Below are 19,490 nucleotides of genomic sequence, written 5' to 3'. Positions count from 1 at the left end.
CCCTTAAATGAGGAGCCAAGACACTCGTAAACTATGTTACAGATAACTTCAAAACAAGCAAGATTTCAAATATCTTTGGTACTTAGCCTTTTTTACAAAATTGATACCAGCGAGATTTTAGTCACTGTAAGTGATTGAGACACAAACTTTTATAAATGATAGACAATCGATTGAATATATATTTAACGGGTTTTCTTTTGTCAACCGTCACTTCCGGTACTCACCAGAAGAGTTCAAACAATTCATTTTTTTCACAAGTTTACCTGATTATCTTTGGTGTTTCATCTGCTATGATTAACAGTAGTGTACACTAAACATATGTATAAAAAACCCTAGCATTTATTTTCATAAACCTCTTTTGTTCGTCCGTTTTCGGTCTCGAGACAAAAAACCTAGATTCACCAAGATCGCAGATTTGGCAGAGAATATCGATATTTCATCGTATCATATGAAAACAAAATCGGACGGAAGACCTACTCGTTACTCGTAACGAGATCTAGTTATTATTATTTTTTTCCACGAATTTTGTGCACGCGATTTCTCGAAAACTATTCGGCCGATTTCGACCATTTTTTCTCAGATGATAGCCAGTGGTCATAATTCTAGAAGTTTTTTGAAATTTTGAAATCGGCACTTCCGGTTCCGATTTACGGCCGATTTTGTCAGTTTTTACGACCCATTTTGTGCAGACATAAACTCAGACACTATCAGAGATAGGAATATGAAATTTTCAGGATAGGTAGACCATAGGTTGAAGTTGTGCACAATGTAGTTTTATGGCGCCAGTGGCGCCATTTCTATGAGCTCGCCTAGGCTCGAAAATTGGGTACGAATTTCGAATCAAATTTTTCATACGTTTTGATCTGTATCTTTTTATGAGTTGATATTTTGTCAAAACATATTAACAAAAAAGGTAGATAATCAAAAGTTCTTTTCAACAAAATCAAGAAATAGGGGCTGGCCCCTTAAATTAGGGGCCAAGACACTCATAAACTCTATTACAAATAACATAAAAACGATAAAGATTTTGTAATGCATTATAGAAGCAAAGTTGTTGATCGTACCAATATCTATTAGGAAAAAAACATTGCCACGCCCATTTATTACGTAATTAGGGATTTTTAGGGGCCAAAGTACTTAAACTTTAACGAAAAATAACTAGAGAAGTATACATATTTTGTTAGACATCATAGAAGAGAAAATGTTTGAATAAATGATTTGAATTGATTCCACTTATCAAAACACGCATTTCTGTCCCCATTAAGGATCTAGAGGGCTGGCCCCTAAAATATTCAATCATTTGTATCTCAAAAGTGATCAACAATTTTAGATGGATGTAAGAACAAAAAATGTTAGTATTCCTGAGACCTTTCGTATAAAATCAAGAAAAAGGGGCTGGCCCCTTTTTTTAGGGGCCAAGGCACTCTTAAACTCTATTACAATTAACTTATAAACGATAAAGATTTTGTAATGCATTATAGAAGCAAAGTTGTTGATCGTACCAATATCTATTAGGAAAAATCATTGCCACGCCCATTTATTACGTAATTAGGGATTTTTAGGGGCCAAAGTACTTAAACTTTGACGAAAAATGACTAGAAAAGTAGAAATATTTTGTTAGACATCATAGAAGAGAAAATGTTTGAATTTATGATTTAAATCGATTCCACTTATCAAAAAACGAATTTCCGTCCCCATTAAGGATCTAGAGGGCTGGCCCCTAAAATATTCAAACATTTGTATCTCAGAAATGATCAACAATATTACATGGGTGTAAGAACAAAAAATATTTGTATTCTCAAGACCTTTTCAAACAAATCAAGAAAAAGGGGCTGGCCCCTTAAATTAGGGGCCAAGGCACTCGTTAACCCTATTACAAATAACTTAAAAACGATAAAGATTTTGTAATGCATTATAGAAGCAAAGTTGTTGATCGTACCCATATCTATTAGAAAAAATTATTGCCACGCCCATTTATTACGTAATTAGGGATTTTTAGGGGCCAGAGTACTTAAACTTTGACTCAATATAACTAGAGAAGTAGACATATTTTGTTAGACATCATAGAAGAGAAAATGTTTGAATTTATGATTTAAATCGATTCCACTTATCAAAGCACGAATTTCTGTCCCCATTAAGGATCTAGAGGGCTGGCCCCTAAAATATTCATACATTTGTATCTCAAAAATGATCAACAATTTTAGATGGGTGTAAGAACAAAAAGTGTTAATATTCTTAAGACCTTTTCAAAGAAATCAAGAAAAAGGGGCTGGTCCCTTTTTTTGGGGGGGGGGGGGGGGGGCAAGAAACTCGTAAAGTCGATTACAAATTACAAAAAAACGATTAAGATTTCGTAATGTATTATTAAAGCAAAGTTGTTAATTGTAGCAATATCTATCTGGAAAACTCATTGCCACACCCATTTATTACGTAATAATGGATTTGTATACATTATCTGAAATAGGGAGGGGGGGATAATTCTAGAATTGTATCGATTATTCATGGTATGATTTAAAACAGAAATCGCAAGGAAGACCTACTCGTTACTCGTAACGAGATCGTATCTAGTTATTATTATTTTTTTCCACGAATTTTGTGCACGCGATTTCTCAAAAACTATTCGGCCGATTTCGACCATTTTTTCACAGATGATTGCCAGTGGTCATAATTCTAGAAGTTTTTTGAAATTTTGAAATCGCCACTTCCGGTTCCGATTTACGGCCGATTTTGTAAGTTTTTACGACCAACTTTGTGCAGACATAAACTCAGAGACTATCAGAGATATGAATATGAAATTTTCAGGATAGGTAGACCATAGTTTGAAGTTGTGCACAATGCAATTTTTTTACGCCAGTAGCGCCATTTCTTTGAGCTCGCCTAGGCTCGAAAATTGGGTACGAATTTCGAATCAAAATGTTCATACGCTTGATCTGTATCTTTTTATGAGTTGATATTTTATGAAAACATATATAATAAAAGTAGTAGATAATCAAAAGTTCTTTCCAACAATATCAAAAAAATGGGGCTGGCCCCTTAAATTAGGGGCTAAGACACTCGTAAACTCTATTACAGATAACTTTAAAACGATAAAGATTTTGTAAAGCATTATAGAAGCAAAGTTGTTCATTGTACCAATATCTATTAGACAAAATCATTGCCACGCCCATTTATTACGTAATTAGGGATTTTTAGGGGCCAACGTACTTAAACTTTGACGAAAAATAACTAAAGAAGTATACATATTTTGTTAGACATCATAGAAAAGAAAATGTTTGAATAAATGATTTAAATCGATTCCATCAATCAAAACACGATTTTCTGTCCCCAATAAGGATCTAGAGGGCTGGCCCCTAAAATATTCAATCATTTGTATCTCAAAAATGATCAACAATTTTAGATGGGTGTAAGAACAAAAAATGTTAGAATTCTTAAGACATTTTCAAAGAAATCAAGAAAAAGGGGCTGGCCCCTTTTATAAGGGGCCAAGACACTCGTAAACCCTATTACAGATAACCTAAAAACGATATAGATTTTGTAATGCATTATAGAAGCAAAGTTGTTGATCGTTACAATATCTATCATGTTAAATCATTGCCACGACCATTTATTACGTAATTAAGGAATTTTTAGGGGCCAAAGTACTTAATCTTTGACGCAATATATTTAAAAAAGGAGACATATTTTGTTAAGCATTGTAGAAGAGAAAATGTTTGCATTGATGATTCTAATCGAATACATTAATCAAAACACCAATGTCTGTCCCCATTAGGGATCTAGAAGGCTGGCCCCTAAAATATCTAAGCATTTGTATCTAAAACATGAATAACAATTCTAGATAAGTGTTAGAACAAAAAATGTTAGTATTCGTGAGTCCTTTCGAATGAACTCAAGAAAAAAGGGCTGGCCCCTTAAGTTAGGGGCCAAGCCACTTGTAAACTCTATTACACATACCTTAAAAACGATAAAAATTTTGTAATGCATTATAGAAACAAAGTTGTTGATCGTAACATTATCAGTTTGTAAAACTCATTTTAAAATCCATTGATGACGTAATTAGGGATTTTAGGGGAATGAAATCTTAAATCTTTAATGTGCTGTATGTGAAAAAGCAAAACTCTTTGTTAAGCATTTTAAAGGATATTGACGATGGTATATAATATCTGAAATGGAGTGGTTATCTCGAATTCCATTGATATTTTAATCGTATCGTTTAAAAATTGAACGGAAGACCTACTCGTTACTCGTAACGAGATCGTATCTAGTTTTGTATAATTATTCATATCAGAGTGTCTGAGTGGGGGGATTACTAGTGAGCATTGGCTTACAGATATCTTGTTATTCATTTTCTTATAAATGAAAAGAAATTACATGTACTACATATTCTTCAAAGTTTGCACAAGTTTTTGTGCATTATAAATCCGCCATAAATTTCAACTTTTTAACGCATACAAATCTGAAGCACCCAAGTTGTCCATCCATATTTTTTCAGACCAAGAGCTTCAGACCTGCGACTATATAATAACAAAGTTTATGATAAATAAATGGAATTTTTGCAGTGATGGTAGTCCAGACCATATTTTGTATTTCATAATGATTATACTCTTTGCTGAGGTTGAGATGAAGATTTTTAATTGAAAATTTTTTCATAATTTCAGAAAGAGATTCAGGCTATGAGCCAGTGTAAGCATGAGAATGTGGTGGGGTACTACACATCGTTTGTCGTCAAAGAAGAACTCTGGGTCATCATGAAGCTTTGTAGCGGAGGTAAGTGTCTGACCCTGGGGGCCGTAAAAATTAGACAAGCTCACTTTTGATATCATCTTCACTTTCATATATTGAATATAGTGAGGAAAATTGAGAGTTATATCAAAAGTGAGCTCTTCAAAGTTTATGAGGCTGTTCATTGCACATGTAAATGTAGCTGTGCGTGTAAGGATATTTTCAGATGTCCTTTTCATCGCATTTGTAATTCATAAGTTGTTTGAACTGATTCACACAGCAGTTTTTTTTAAACAATGACAAACATTTTTAAGTCTGTCCATGAAGAAGGATATTAAGCTAATCAAAGGCAAGAGCAACGTTCCTCTCAGTTGTGAAAAACAGAGATCAATAATTTTCCTTCAAATTGCCAAGCCACAGTGTAAAATGGTAAACCTCATTTACTGGTACTTTGAACAGAAACTTATTTAAAGATATTTAAGGATATAAATTTGCTCAATTAATTTGCTCAGGGTCAGTACCATATTCTATCTGCATTAGTTTTGTACCATCAATTTATTAGGGCCCCGCAAGGATTTGCGGGTGCCCTATAGTAATCACTCTGTCCGTCCGTCCTTCTGTCCGTCCGTCTGTCACTCTTCCGTCCACAAATTTTCTGTTTTTTTCTAATAACTTTTTTTATGGTAGCCCAATCAAGATCAAATTTGGTATGGTAGTTCAGTAGACAGAAATACATCTTATGATGCTAAGTGTGGTTCTCTATGTCTTTTGGTTTGGAGCTGGGGTGGTGGGGTAGATTCCTTAACTATGAATAAGAATGAATGGGCAAAGAGAGATAACTTCTGAGAATGTTACCAATGTATACTTGGAAGGCTGTGCAATATTTGTCCTTTGGGATTAATTAACCTTCCACAGGAAGAAAATCCTAAGCTTTATCTTTATCTGTCACATTAAGATTAATTACTGCACTGCCTGTGTCTGCAAAGGAACTTTGTTTTGAAGTTAAGGTCAATTTTGAATGATGTTTAGTATTGTGTACATTCTTTGAAATATGGATTTAAAATATAATATTCATACTTTATTTTGGTTAAAATACCGTACACAATGATTTATGATAATTTTATTGAATTCTAAAATCAAGATATATATTAAGATGTCCTTTTTCACTATTTTATTTTTTAATTATTTATTTTATTTTTTTCTGCCTTAATGCTGTTAATTTTAACAGGTAATCAGATAATAACCACATTCTGTCATTTCTGAAAAAAAAATCTTATTGTAAATTTAGAAGAAAAGGATGAGAGAGCAGAACAATAACCCCCTGGGATTAATTATCTTGCCTGCTGCAGAAAATTTAGAGGCTTATCTCTATCTGTCATATGAAGATTAATGAACACCTTTGTATGCAACTGATGTTTGTTTTGAAGTTGAGGTCAACCCTGGGTGATACAATGTATTTGCATTCACTGAAGGCTTGCATTTTATAAAACACCTGTTCAAATCTTTTTTAAATTCACATTTAATTTAGTTTTTTTTTTTTATAAGACATGAGGTTATCCCTGTTTTATGCAGATACAAGGTTACCATTTAGAGTTTTTGGACATTCAGGAATTATCTTGAAATTTTAAAAATACAGTTGTTACTTATAATTTTCAATTTTTTTTTTAAATGTAATCAAATTAAACTCTCATTCCATGAGCTGCACCCTTATATTTTTACCCCTCAGTTTAACACTTTAATTGATGGATGAAAATTATGAGATCCTATATATTGCAGTTCTTTACATCTTATGCCGAGCATTTATTTTTCATCATTGTTAATATAAAGAGGATGGATTCAAAGTTTTTTTCACTTCTCTATATTAATTGTCATAGCGGGGCCCTTCCTGACTGGTCAGTTTTCTAGTTAATGCATCCATGTGGTACTGCTAGAACAGGGTCTTTATATCCATAAGTATATCTGGTAAATGGATCCGTCTCAATGAATTATTCACTGTTTTTTTTCCCCAACCAACATTTACTCACAGGTAATAAAAAAATTCTCTGATTCTGGCATCAGGTCATGTGAGACAAGGAAGAAATATCTTAAGAAAAGATTAATGAGGTCAAAATCACCAGATGGTAATAAAAAAACGGCACTATATATGGACACTGTATTTTCTTTTCTGCTATACTTTTCCAACAGACCAAGTTTTTGAAGAAAAATTCAAAAAAGCCACCCCCTCAAAAAAAATAAATTACAAGTATCTTTATTTGCTCCCATTAGACTTCAACAGACATTTTTACTGCAAGATTTGAAAGGGGAATAACTCGCTTAGATTTAGTGAAAATTTGAGCGATTTCCTCTTCAGACTAGAAATGAAATTGATCAGTGCTGCATCATTTGACTTATTGCAGTGGTGCCTGATAATTTTATCTTTAATATGTTTGGCCTTAGAAGGAAACAGTATCCAAAGGTCAATGAAGCCGAGTTAAATATATATACACACTAAAAGAATTGTGTGATTTTTTCCCAATTCAGGCCGAACGATTTCCATCATATAATTCTATAATTTATAATTATCAGCTTAAATTTTCCAACTCATTTTGATATGTTCAACATTACTGTATATTTTTTATTATTTTATGTACTATTCCAGGTTCCATGTTGGATATCATAAAGAGCCGGATGAAATCCGGACCATGTAAGAATGGAGTGATGGATGAGGCGTCCATTGCTACGGTTTTGAAAGAAGTGTTGAAGGGTCTGGACTATTTCCACAACAATGGACAGATACACAGAGACATCAAAGCCGGAAATATTTTGTTGGGAGACGATGGGGCTGTCTATATTGCAGGTGTGTGAACCATTTGATTCAGTGTATGCGTAAAGGATCAGTATGTGTGAACTATATATTTAGGTGGATGTGAAGTATTATTGTATGTGTTAACTGTCTGATTAAATGAATGTATTAAGCATCAGTGTATGTTATATAGCAGCGCTTGCCGTTTTATTGATGAGGTGGATCTAGGTAATTTAATTTTTCCAGGGATGGGGGTTAGGTTCCATAACACATAGAACAATATATTTGAAATCAAAGGTACATGAGTAAAGTTGTGGAAAGGGATGGGGGGAGGGAATTAATTGCCCTGATTCTGCTGCTACATCTAGTACTGTTCTTGTTTGTATAAACACATACATATTAAACATAAGTGATTACTCATGCATCATCTTTATAATCATACAATGTTATCAAATTTGAACAAAATCGAATCTACCGTGGTACACTACATAAGGATGCCTCCACATAAGTTTCAGCTTTTCCAGCCATATAGTTATTGTAATCAAACAGTGAGTTGAGAGAAAGAAAAAGCTCAAAGCCAAAAGAGTATACCAGCTAGTACAATGTAGTAGGAATATTGAGTGAAAAATTGTTAAACCACTGTAATTGCCTTTCACAAAGTTGTTTTTGTGGAAGAAACTATAATTTAAACTTGCTGTTGCCTACAACGTTACCAACCATGAAGGGAACAGAAAGTTTAATCCTCAACGATTATTTATTACTTTAAAGGGCAAATCCAAAGTTCAATGTCTGACCAAAAATTAAATTCACAAAGATTTTATCAAGACCACCCTCCTCCTTTTAATTGTAAATGTTTTTTTAAATGTAAATTGTCAAGTACTTACATGTATAATTACCGGTAGCATTTTCTTTTATTAAAGGGACTTGGACACGATATGAGATCAAAAATTTTAATTTTTATTTTTTATGTATAAAATGATTTACTGGAGCATTTTAAATGATAGACCAAAATACTGAATGTTAAAATCAAGTTACAAGCGAGATACAGAGGTAAGAATTGGTTGTTATGTAAACATAGCTCGAGTCTTATAGTTGTTTACAAAAAATGTGATGTAGAGAATTACCATTTCTTAGACAAAATGACATGTAAAAACAATTTAAACTAACTCAATATCTTAATAAATACTATTATCAACAAAAGAAAGATGCATTTGATTGAAACTTACACCAATTCAACACATATGAAAAAACGACAATATTTACAAAACAAAGAACTATGAACTCTGTATCTTGTTTATAACTTGATATTTGACTTTCAAATTTTGACATAGCATTAAAAACTTCTATATTTATCAGTATAAACATTGAAAATGGAAAAACAAATCGTGTCCAAGTCCCTTCAAGAATTCTTTGTATTTCTTTTGTTTATCAATATTATAAAATGGAATTTTGATCACAAATACAGTAATGCAAAATCCCAGGTGAATTATGCACTTTTTCTAAACGTCTAACCTTCGCGACTCTTAACACCCCCCCCCCCTTCCCACAAACCCCTTTCCCTAACCTAAAGTAATTAGTTTTTATCTCACATTGATCCCCTTATCTTGAAGATAACTATACTTCTGAAATGTAATGGCTATATTAATTTCGAAATGACAATTTTTCCCTCTGTCTGCAGATTTCGGGGTGAGTGCGTGGTTAGCGACCGGCAAGGACATCACCAGAGACACCGTGAGGCACACCTTTGTTGGGACACCCTGTTGGATGGCCCCAGAGGTCATGGAGCAGGTTATTAAACATTTCTTCTTTATGGTTTTGAAATATATTAGATTATATTGATTTCTTTAAGATTTTGTTTTTGAGGTGATCCATGAAATTGTAACGGTTTGTCAAGTAAAAAATGAAACAACAGATTTTATAAAAATGCATGGTCACATTGTCAACAATGTTCAATTTTGCAAAATCAATGAAAATTGATCCATGTGAATATTGTAGGACACACAGGATAAACAGTGTTTTTGTAATTTGATAATTTTCCTTCCCTGTTAGGTGACAGGCTACGACTTTAAGGCAGACATCTGGAGTTTCGGAATTACGGCAATTGAGCTGGCGACTGGTACCGCCCCTTATCATAAATATCCTCCAATGAAAGTCTTGATGTTGACACTGCAGAACGAACCACCAAATCTGGACACCAATGCGGAGGATAAGGAACAATACAAGGGGTACTCCAAAATATTCCGTAAGATGATCAATGAATGTCTGCGAAAGGAACCAGACAAGAGGTGAGTACCAGTCAGCAGATTGAAGAATTCTGAGTACAGGGCTGTTAATTAATCTTCTTGATTAAGGTCCAGTAAAGGGACCCTTCTGTCTTGAAGAGTAAGGAAATTTTTTTTTTCATGCTGATGTAGTCAAGTAATTCTCAATTATGAGACTATATGTCATTTACCTTAACATTTTTGATCTGGATTTTAGTTTTCGTTCTTGCTAATGCACCGGGATTTTAAGAAAAAGAATATTTGTATACATGTTGTTCTAAATAATGTTTTTCTTCTTTTCTTTTCTTTTCAGACCAACTGCAAAACAACTTTTAAAACATGAGTTCTTCAAGAAAGCAAAGGTAAAAAAAATTCACCTTAAGTTGATTTTGATATGTAGGAACATATTTTAGAAAAAAGAACAGATTGAAAGAAAATTAAACCTATAATTTTCATAGGAATGGCATTGTCAAGTAGATATACCTATATACAATATACTGTACACAGTTCTACTCGTTTAGAATGTATTCCATTCCTCATAACAATCAAACTCAATATATTCAGTATGTTAATTATTGATTTAATTCCACATATTCAAAGTACATTGAGTACAAGTAATTGCTTTAATTTTGTTGTGTTATATATGTATGACCATGATTTAATTTGAAGATTCCATTTATGGTACATGTATTTGAATGAAATAGATAACTCAAAATTAATGAACAGATATAATTATGGAATAAAAAGGCTATTATGCATTTTGGTAAATATTCCATTTCATGATATTTGCATGAATGCAGACCTGACAATCTTTGTCAAACTATGATCTTTTTAGCAAGCATGTTTGGCAAATATTCAGTCTATAAGCTTCCTCAGGAATTCGAATAAAGGGAGGCAATTTTCACCATTTCTTTATCAGCTGCATCAAATTTCATGATTAGTGAAAAAATTAGCTTTTGGAACCAGAAAAAAGCCTCTTGGAATGTGTTATACACATGTAATCTCTTCATTTCATTATTAATAATAAGCCTGTGAGTCATCAAAATTTCCTCCTTGGATTTTTTCATAGGACAAGCAATACCTGGTGAAGTCCTTAATATCAGAGGGCGTGTCTGTGAAACCCCAGAAAGTGAAGAGGGTCCCGGGCTCTAGTGGAAAACTTCATAAGAATGAGGAAGGAGAATGGGAGTGGTCAGATGATGAGATGGATCCAGATGAACATGGGGTAAGTGATCAGATGATGAATGATGAAATAGATCCAGATGAACATGAGGTAAGTGATCAGATGATGAATGATGAAATGGATCCAGATGAACATGGGGTAAGTGATCAAATGATGAAATGGATCCTGATGAACATGGGGTAAGTGATCAGATGATGAAATGGATCCTGATGAACTTGGGGTAAGTGGACTGATGATGAATGATGAAATGGATCCAGATGAACATGGGGTAAGTCGACTGATGATGAATGATGAAATGGATCCAGATGAACATGGGGTAAGTGATCAGATGATGAATGATGAAATAGATCCAGATGAACATGGGGTAAGTGATCAGATGATGAATGATGAAATGGATCCTGATGAACTTGGGGTAAGTGGACTGATGATGAATGATGAAATGGATCCAGATGAACATGGGGTAAGTGATCAGATGATGAATGATGAAATAGATCCAGATGAACATGGGGTAAGTGGTTAGACAATGAAATGGATCTTGGTGAATAGTAGTAAGTGACCAGATGATTAATGGATCCCGATAACTGTTAGTGGTCAGATGATGAAATTTATTTTATTTTGAGTATGCTGAATTTCTTTTGATGAATTAATCATGTTTTCTGACAGAATGAGGACACGGTTACTTCATCATCATCGGTCACTGGCAACAATGCGACAGTGAAAGAGAAACCGGACGCCACCCCGACGCCGTCTGTGGAGTCGGTGGCATCTGAGGCTTCCTCTGCTGCATCCACTGCGACACTGGTCAATGAAACCACTGTAACAGAACCCAGCCCTGCAAAAGAAACTGCTCCTGCTGCTCCTGAACAGGCCCCAGCCCCGGCCCCGGCCCCCGCCCCACAGGTAAGCTTGGTCAATCTGTGTTTGTCTGCTTGCTGTGGAATGATACTGTGTATATATGTTTAAAATACATGGTTACTGTATTGAAATATAAGCTATATTTGGGCGAGGGTAAGAAAATGTGACAGAGGGCAAGGCTTGCCGGGCCCTTTTCATGTTTTCGACCCGATCCCAAATATTGCTTATATTTTAAGACAGTAACCTTGTATTTTGTTTATCCTGGAACGTAATATCAAGCAAATCACAATATTTTAGGCCTCATACAAGCTTTTTTCGAAAACTTTTGCTCCATATCTGCTATTGAAATCATGACGCCATTGCGTAAACGAAGCAAATATGATGATGTCACAGTGTATTTAAGCTTCAGAAAAATGCATGTGGTAAATTTTGGCATTGACCGAATATAGCTTTGGTTTATTGGGTTACTTTTATTTGGTCAATGCAAGGAGTAGTTGCAGGATAAATTTGGTTATTTTCGCAATCATCTACCAGGTAAGTTTTTTGTTTTTTTCCATGATCAATTTTTCTTTGCAGAAAATACAATACGCAGAAATTATTAAGGATTTTTATGTCATCAGAAATTTTTTAAAATGCAAAAAATGACATGCATTTAAAAATGGTTACATATCTACCCCATTTTAACAAATTTTGTGGTATGTGAAAAAAAAACCCTGACGTATGGTTAGTTAGTCGGTCATATTCTCATTCATTGACAGTATTTTACAGGTTTGTGTTGACATAACTTTCAGTAATTATAAGTAACGAATTAGATCAAAGTTTAGATTTACATTAAAGATTTAAATTTGGGAATGATGGGTACCTGCAAAATCCATTGAAATTGAGCACCCACTTAGAACCATTTTAACAAGAGCTTGGACTTTGGGTAGTTGTGTCAGAACCATTTTAACAAGAGCTTGGACTTTGGGTAGTTGTGTCAGAACCATTTTAACAAGAGCTTGGACTTTGGGTAGTTGTGTCAGAACCATTTTAACAAGAGCTTGGACTTTGGGTAGTTGTGTCAGAACCATTTTAACAAGAGCTTGGACTTTGGGTAGTTGTGTCAAACAGCAATGTGATGTAGGCCTGTCTAGTTCATTGTTGGCCCCCTCAATCATGGCTCTTCGAAATCAACAGTATTTGTCTGGCTTTTGAGCTAAGTCTACTCAATCTATGCATATTTCTCTCGAAACCAGCGTCTTTTTTTATTGTTTTGATGCAAGAAATAAGTACTTACATCTTACCAAAATACATATACAAAGTCTTGTTAAAGTGGCTCTTTTCAAATAATTCACAGAATCTTGCACAGTCTTGTATATTGAGTCCTTTAATTTTGCCATGGGCCCTTTTAGCATTTGGTAAATGCTACTTTTGAAAATAGTCAATTTACCGGTAATATGATAAATTTTAAGCATAAATTTGATTCTGGAAAAGATAAGCAGTAGGCCCATTGATTTATTTAGGATTTACCTGTACATTATCTTCTGAATTTCTGTTTCTTTTTAAGGTTGAGGCCCCACAAGGTGCAGTGCCACTGAATTTAGTGCTGAGACTCAGGTGATTTACATCTCTTCTGACTCAAAGAATTATAAAATCTTCTATATCTATATTAGTTGTAGTTGGTGGAGGGGAAGTGATATTTTTGTAATTTTTTGCATTTTTGAAAACAAGCAATTTGATTTAGCCTTAAATTTCATTTCAGGAATGAAAAGAGAGAACTTAATGATATAAAATTTGAATTTACAATTGGACAAGGTAAGAACATGAATACCAACAGAAAATTTGAATTTACAATTGGATAAGGTAAGAACATGAATACCGACAGAATTGTGTTTACTGTACTTTACAGGACTGGATGGCCATGGCCATTTTTAGATTACGGGTATACTGTTTACAGGGAAATATTTGTCCCTCGTTTTGTTTCTGCCCCTTTTGCTCTCATTGTCAGCAGGTGAATATAAGACTTGACAAATTCCATTAATGTCCCAAATTCTCTCTGTTTAAATGTAATGGTTAAAATTATACGTGGTATTTGCGCGAATCGCGTACCGTATATTTTACCTGTGTTTATTCTATTTATAGAGTTTCTGTTCAGCGCAAATTCTTTTTGATTTCTAAGATTTTCTCTGCTGTATCTCTCTCTAGTCTTGGTCTCAACCTTATTTCATCTTTAGCTTGACCACCTAAGTTATCCATTAAAAAATCTATCCTAGCATCATTGTCATTGATAACTTTCAAATGTTGCCTAGCATCATCAAGCCATTCTGCTACATCAGGGTCACTCTCTTTCACAGGTCTCCCACACAACCTTGCAATCTTCTTCTCTCTCGCAACAAACACAGTTTTATTTGGATTTGAATCACTCTTTTGTTTCATTTCTTCATCTTTCAAACTTAATTCATGCTCTGCTTTCTTTAACCTTCGATGTAGTAATAATACCTCACTTTCTAACTGGTCAGACCTTTCTCTTTCACGGTCAAATAATTCTTTGATTTCGTTTTTAGTAGGCATTTTCAAATACAAATCAATGCACAAAAAACAATGTTATAAGTGAGTTTACAGTTAATAATAGGTGCAATTGTTGCTTATCACCTCAATGGGCGTTGATTGTTGATTGGAACACGCGCACTGTAATGAGGATGGAATGTCCAAGGTCCTTGACAATGTATCGTTGCGTTGAGAACGGTGTTTGTACGTAGTTCTTGATATCAGTTGACCGTTAGTCTATGATGATCATCGAAGTATTGTCAACACAATAACAGGGTCTTCAGCCAAAATTGCCACAGCCACATCAGATCACAACGTTGAGCGTCTTCACAGTGTATGGACCCTAACCGTAACTCATTGCCAATTAAAATGTTTGAAATCCTGTCCACGACGCCATTTTGTAATAGAATAAAATCGCTTATTCTGTTCAAGTTCTTTATTTCAATTAAATATTTAATTTATTGGCAATGAGCTCCTATATAAACAAAATAACTCATATTACAAATAGACACACACAGAAACACTAAAAAATTAATAATACACAATTTGCATTTACTTCAAAATATGACATCAACGAACCTCCAATATATGGCGGCGGTGCCACACACAGTCAATTAGTAGACTAGCGCACTCACTTGCAACAGGTATGACTGTATATAATAAAAAAAACCACCATATATATTTATGCTTAAATCTAAAAATACTACAGACTTATTAGAAGTTATCTCAAATCGCTATACATTTCTCTAAACAGTCTGCATATAAAACAATTTTATTATTCTCACATAAATGATATTTAAATTACTGTGTTTGGAATATAATACAAATGAATAGTTATTCCAAACATGAAAATAACTCTCTTACCGTAAATAATGTAAGGTACTAGTATCACTCACACGTTTCACCCGTTTCACACCTGAACACTCTCAAGGGCGTCAGCGAAGTGAGACTCCGTATAAACTTGTTAGACTAGTTTAAATCTCAAATATTATAATAAGTAAATAAATAATTTCACAAATTAGTCTCACTTTGCTGAGTATCATAATAGAATCGAAAACAACTAGATAAATGTTCAAAAGATATTTTTAATAAGTTTAAAGAAACATAATCTCTAAAAAAAGAATTTGCGCTGAACAGAAACTCTATAAATAGAATAAACACAGGTAAAATATACGGTACGCGATTCGCGCAAATACCACGTATAATTTTAACCATTACATATCCACAACTGTATCTGGGCGAATTTAAAACAGGGGAAAACATATTGCAAGTGTATAAAGGCGAAAAAATTACTTGGGGCGAAAATATCCCTGTATACAGTGTTAATCTCCTTAAGAGGTAGAGCTCTATATAAGAGATAAAACAAAATATCAAAGTTTTAAAGCTTAAATTTAATATGTGGATTATTCCTTTCCTAAAGAATAGTTTAACATGTTTAAAGCTTAACAAATTAAGTCTAAAAACTAGAGGAATGTAAGATCTGATTGTTAATATGTTAACCACCCAGCTCTATTTGAAAGTATAAAAAATTGTATAATTATTATAAAGAACTATATATGATATTAGTCAAATTTGGTCCCGAAAATTTGCTATTTTTAAAATGATTCAGGTACATACATTAATTTGTTGTGTTATTTAATAAAAGAGTTGATATGAAATATGTTTTTCACCTATTTATTTGATTTATATGCACTCACTGGCAGTATATGATGTCAGAAATGACGCTATTTTTATAATTCAATCAAAATCAACCAAAAATTGACATTTTTCTTATCTTTTTTTGAATGGGAAATATAGAGCGACTCTTTGAACAAGAACAAACTTTTTGTTACTTATAAGTATTGGAGAGATACATCTTCGGTGAAAATATTTTGTTTGTTCAAGTAGTCGCTCAATGTTTCCTTAAAGAAAAACTGCTTCAAAACAAGCCATTTTATGCTAAAAATGCGAAAATGGCGGGAAAAGGTCAACTTTATGATGTCATATTTTTAAATTGTGGGCACTAAAATCTCAAAATGAAAATTATGAAAAAACTTCAAATGTATATTTGTACAAATAAAACAAAGAATTACAGTAAAATGACAATGTTCATTTTAGGGGGCCATTTTAGGCTCAAACCATATATAGTCCTTTCTCTATGGTTCATTATCGGCTTTTGAACATTAAGGTCAAGTACATTTAATTCATATGATCTTGTCTTGGGGCATTATTACATATGTACGATAACATGGGTTTGACTATCTTTTGTGTAGATACAGCTGATAGTGTGTCCAGAGAAATGGTGGAAGCTGGTCTCGTAAATGGAAAGGACATGATTGTCGGTTAGTAGGTCACATGCAGAAATCTTTTGCAAAAAAAAAAAAAATAAGATTTTTAAGAGTGGCATTGAATCAAAAGTGAAGGTCTTAGTTTTCTTTTCTTTATCAAAAATTCTCTCTACTTGGTCCAATCTTTCGCGGACTCACAAAAGACTGCCTTTAATAGGGTTGTGCAGTGACCTTGAACAAACTTTCTTGGTCAAAAGTTAAAAGTTTAGCAGTTGTCTGAAAATTCCCAGTAAGAGTATTGTGTATTGATGTAAATCAATTGTCTATTGATGGCTTACTTTCAGTGGCCATGTATATTCAGATTTCGTTTTTACATCCTGCTTGCAGGAAGGATATTATTGTGTGTACATTGTGTAGAAACAATCTGTAACTTCATATTCTATTTTCTTATAATTTCAGTTGTTATTTAGTGTGTGCATTATGTAGAATCAGTTTGTGACTTGATAACTATAATATACTATTTTCTTATAATTTCAGTTGCTGCCAATTTACAGAAAATTCAGGACAACCCTGACCTGAAGAATGTAACCTTTGCTTTAGTAAGTCAGGGTGTGATCATTGAGTTAAAAATGAATGACCTACTGTATCAGGGAATGTATTATCTGAGTACTGTTGATTCCTAATTCCTAACTTTCCAATTAAGCCTCGTTTTATAATACGTGAAACATTGTTAATCAGGTCCTGATGAGAAGTCTTTAAGTTAAGATCTTTTGAACCTTGCAAAGTTTTCTAGCTCATGTAAAGGAATAAAAGTTGTTTTTAATACAGTATTTTTGGGATATTTTTATAGGATTATATGACATATTTGAAAATAATCAGAATCATAGTGAAATTGATATTACAGTAAAACATGCTATAACGTACACACTTATAATGAATTGATGCTCACAGTGAAGTTATTTTCATTCCCTGTGAGTTTTAAACATATTGTCAAGGTAACGGATATAACAAATTAGGTTTATAACAAGGCAAAATTCCCTATCCCTGGCACTTCATTAGAAAAATAGGCAGCTGGAAGTAGTTATGGAATATCATCGTTTCCCTTTTCTGTTGGTAGAACTCTGGCTGTGGATCAAATGAGGCACCCTGTGACAAGACATTGATTGGCTTCGCACAATTATCAATAAACGACGGATCTGTGGCACCACTACAGTAGTCCGGGTTACCCAGAAGCTTCTGTGATACTCTATTATCAAGTGCTGTGCCAAGCAGAGACAAGACTAGGATTGATCAATTCTCAATATATATTACGACTTCTAATTGACACATATTGTGTTAATTTGTAATTATATGCAGTCTTTCTTTTTTGTTGTTACTGTCATCCATGAGTGGTTAAGCAAAAGTACAATCAGTCAGTGATGAAATTGTATTGCTGCATTTACTACAGTTATTGTACTAGTAATTGACCAAAGTTAACCAAAGTGAATGAAATAAGGCATGATTTTTTTTAATCCATGCATGCAATTGAAATTAGATATTTATTTTTTTTACACTTGTATAAGAATTCTTTTAAGTGCTCTGAAATTATAATGCACAAACCTCTTTTTTTTGTAAAAAAAAATATGAAACTCACATTTTAAGAATATGCTTCAAGGTTCTGTTTTAAAAAAGATTGGCAATGATGATAATTGAGGAATTTAATAATGACAGAAATTTTATATTTTTTTCATAATAGTTGTGTGAATAAACACATTATGCCTCTTTCTATTAAAAAAAAAAATAATGCATTAATTTTACCACTTAGTAGTGCATTTGAGAAAAGTTTTTTAAGTTTGACGATTGCAAATATAACAATTTTCTCTCTTAAACAAAGAACAAGCTAGGGGAAAATTAGGATTTTTTAGGGTTCAAAACTTGAATATGCAAATTTATTTCTTTAAAAATAAGAGCTGCATGTATAATAAGTCATAAGGATATTGAATGCAGATTTTTTTTTTCAAGCTTTACATCTTGTAAGGTCTAGTACTTTAAACTCAACTTTTTTTAATTACAAACTTATTGTTTATTTGAGGGGGCTGGATGTTTATGGCCATTTTTAGACTTTAATAATCTCCTGGAAATGAAGAACTTTATATAAAGATACAGGAAAGTATTCAAATTTTACACCTCAAACATTTTGAATGTTTTTCTTTACAGAATAATATAGTTTGTAGCTAAATGTTTTGTTTAAAATTTTAAAGGTAGATGAAATGGGTAATTTGTTGAGAATTCAGCCTTTTTAAAGCTAATTTTTCTTTTATTGAAAAAATGAACAATTATTTTGGATAATCATTTTAAATATTTATCAAAATTTAAAAACTTACTCGCTACAGTGGATAAGTTTACACCTCTGTCTAAATATAAGCATTAAAACTAGAAGTCTTCCTCTTCGGTACATGTACATTTTGCAATTTTTTTTGTAGACATACCGTAATATGAAGTTTTTGTATTCAGTTATTGGTCCATGCATGCAATCTTCTTGAAATTAGATAAATTTATTTTCTTCACAACTGACCTTTGGCATTTTGCAAAACAAGAATCACTCGAATTTGTTTGTTTATTGATTAAAGCCCTCTTATATGCACAATTGAATTCCACTTACATTCAATTATATCTCAAGAAACTCTTTACTGTTTGGAAATAGGAAACTAAAAAAAAAAAAATAGCCACCAAATTAAAATATAACGGGATGGAATAACTATTTCTTTTTAAAGTGGAAAATTTTTATTTTAATGTATCTGGCATCCTACCGTAATCTAGGATCATTTTAAGATAAAATTAAACATTAACTTAATCTTACATAAGGAATTATGTGGGATGTGAAATAGGCATGTGTAATTTTAGAGAAAACTTACAGT

The 19,490-nt window shown here is 33.0% G+C and overlaps 1 protein-coding gene across 1 annotated transcript in view; it reads left to right on the top strand.

The window, feature by feature from the left end:
- LOC128163064 (serine/threonine-protein kinase OSR1-like) overlaps window positions 1-19,285 on the top strand; it is a 31,616-nt gene extending 12,331 nt beyond the window's left edge. The window contains exons 3-14 of the mRNA XM_052826527.1: window positions 4,656-4,764; window positions 7,358-7,555; window positions 9,180-9,289; window positions 9,551-9,786; window positions 10,076-10,124; window positions 10,832-10,987; window positions 11,609-11,845; window positions 13,347-13,396; window positions 13,542-13,594; window positions 16,579-16,647; window positions 17,131-17,192; window positions 17,711-19,285. Coding sequence (XP_052682487.1) covers window positions 4,656-4,764; window positions 7,358-7,555; window positions 9,180-9,289; window positions 9,551-9,786; window positions 10,076-10,124; window positions 10,832-10,987; window positions 11,609-11,845; window positions 13,347-13,396; window positions 13,542-13,594; window positions 16,579-16,647; window positions 17,131-17,192; window positions 17,711-17,809 — 1,428 coding nt within the window. The 3' untranslated portion in view covers window positions 17,810-19,285. The remainder of the gene's footprint in view (window positions 1-4,655; window positions 4,765-7,357; window positions 7,556-9,179; window positions 9,290-9,550; window positions 9,787-10,075; window positions 10,125-10,831; window positions 10,988-11,608; window positions 11,846-13,346; window positions 13,397-13,541; window positions 13,595-16,578; window positions 16,648-17,130; window positions 17,193-17,710) is intronic.
- Window positions 19,286-19,490: the final 205 nt, after the last annotated feature.

This window comes from Crassostrea angulata, chromosome 9 (genome assembly GCF_025612915.1).
Source record: "Crassostrea angulata isolate pt1a10 chromosome 9, ASM2561291v2, whole genome shotgun sequence".
NCBI classification, from domain to species: domain Eukaryota; kingdom Metazoa; phylum Mollusca; class Bivalvia; order Ostreida; family Ostreidae; genus Magallana; species Magallana angulata.
This window is presented reverse-complemented; position numbering and strand designations above follow the sequence as displayed.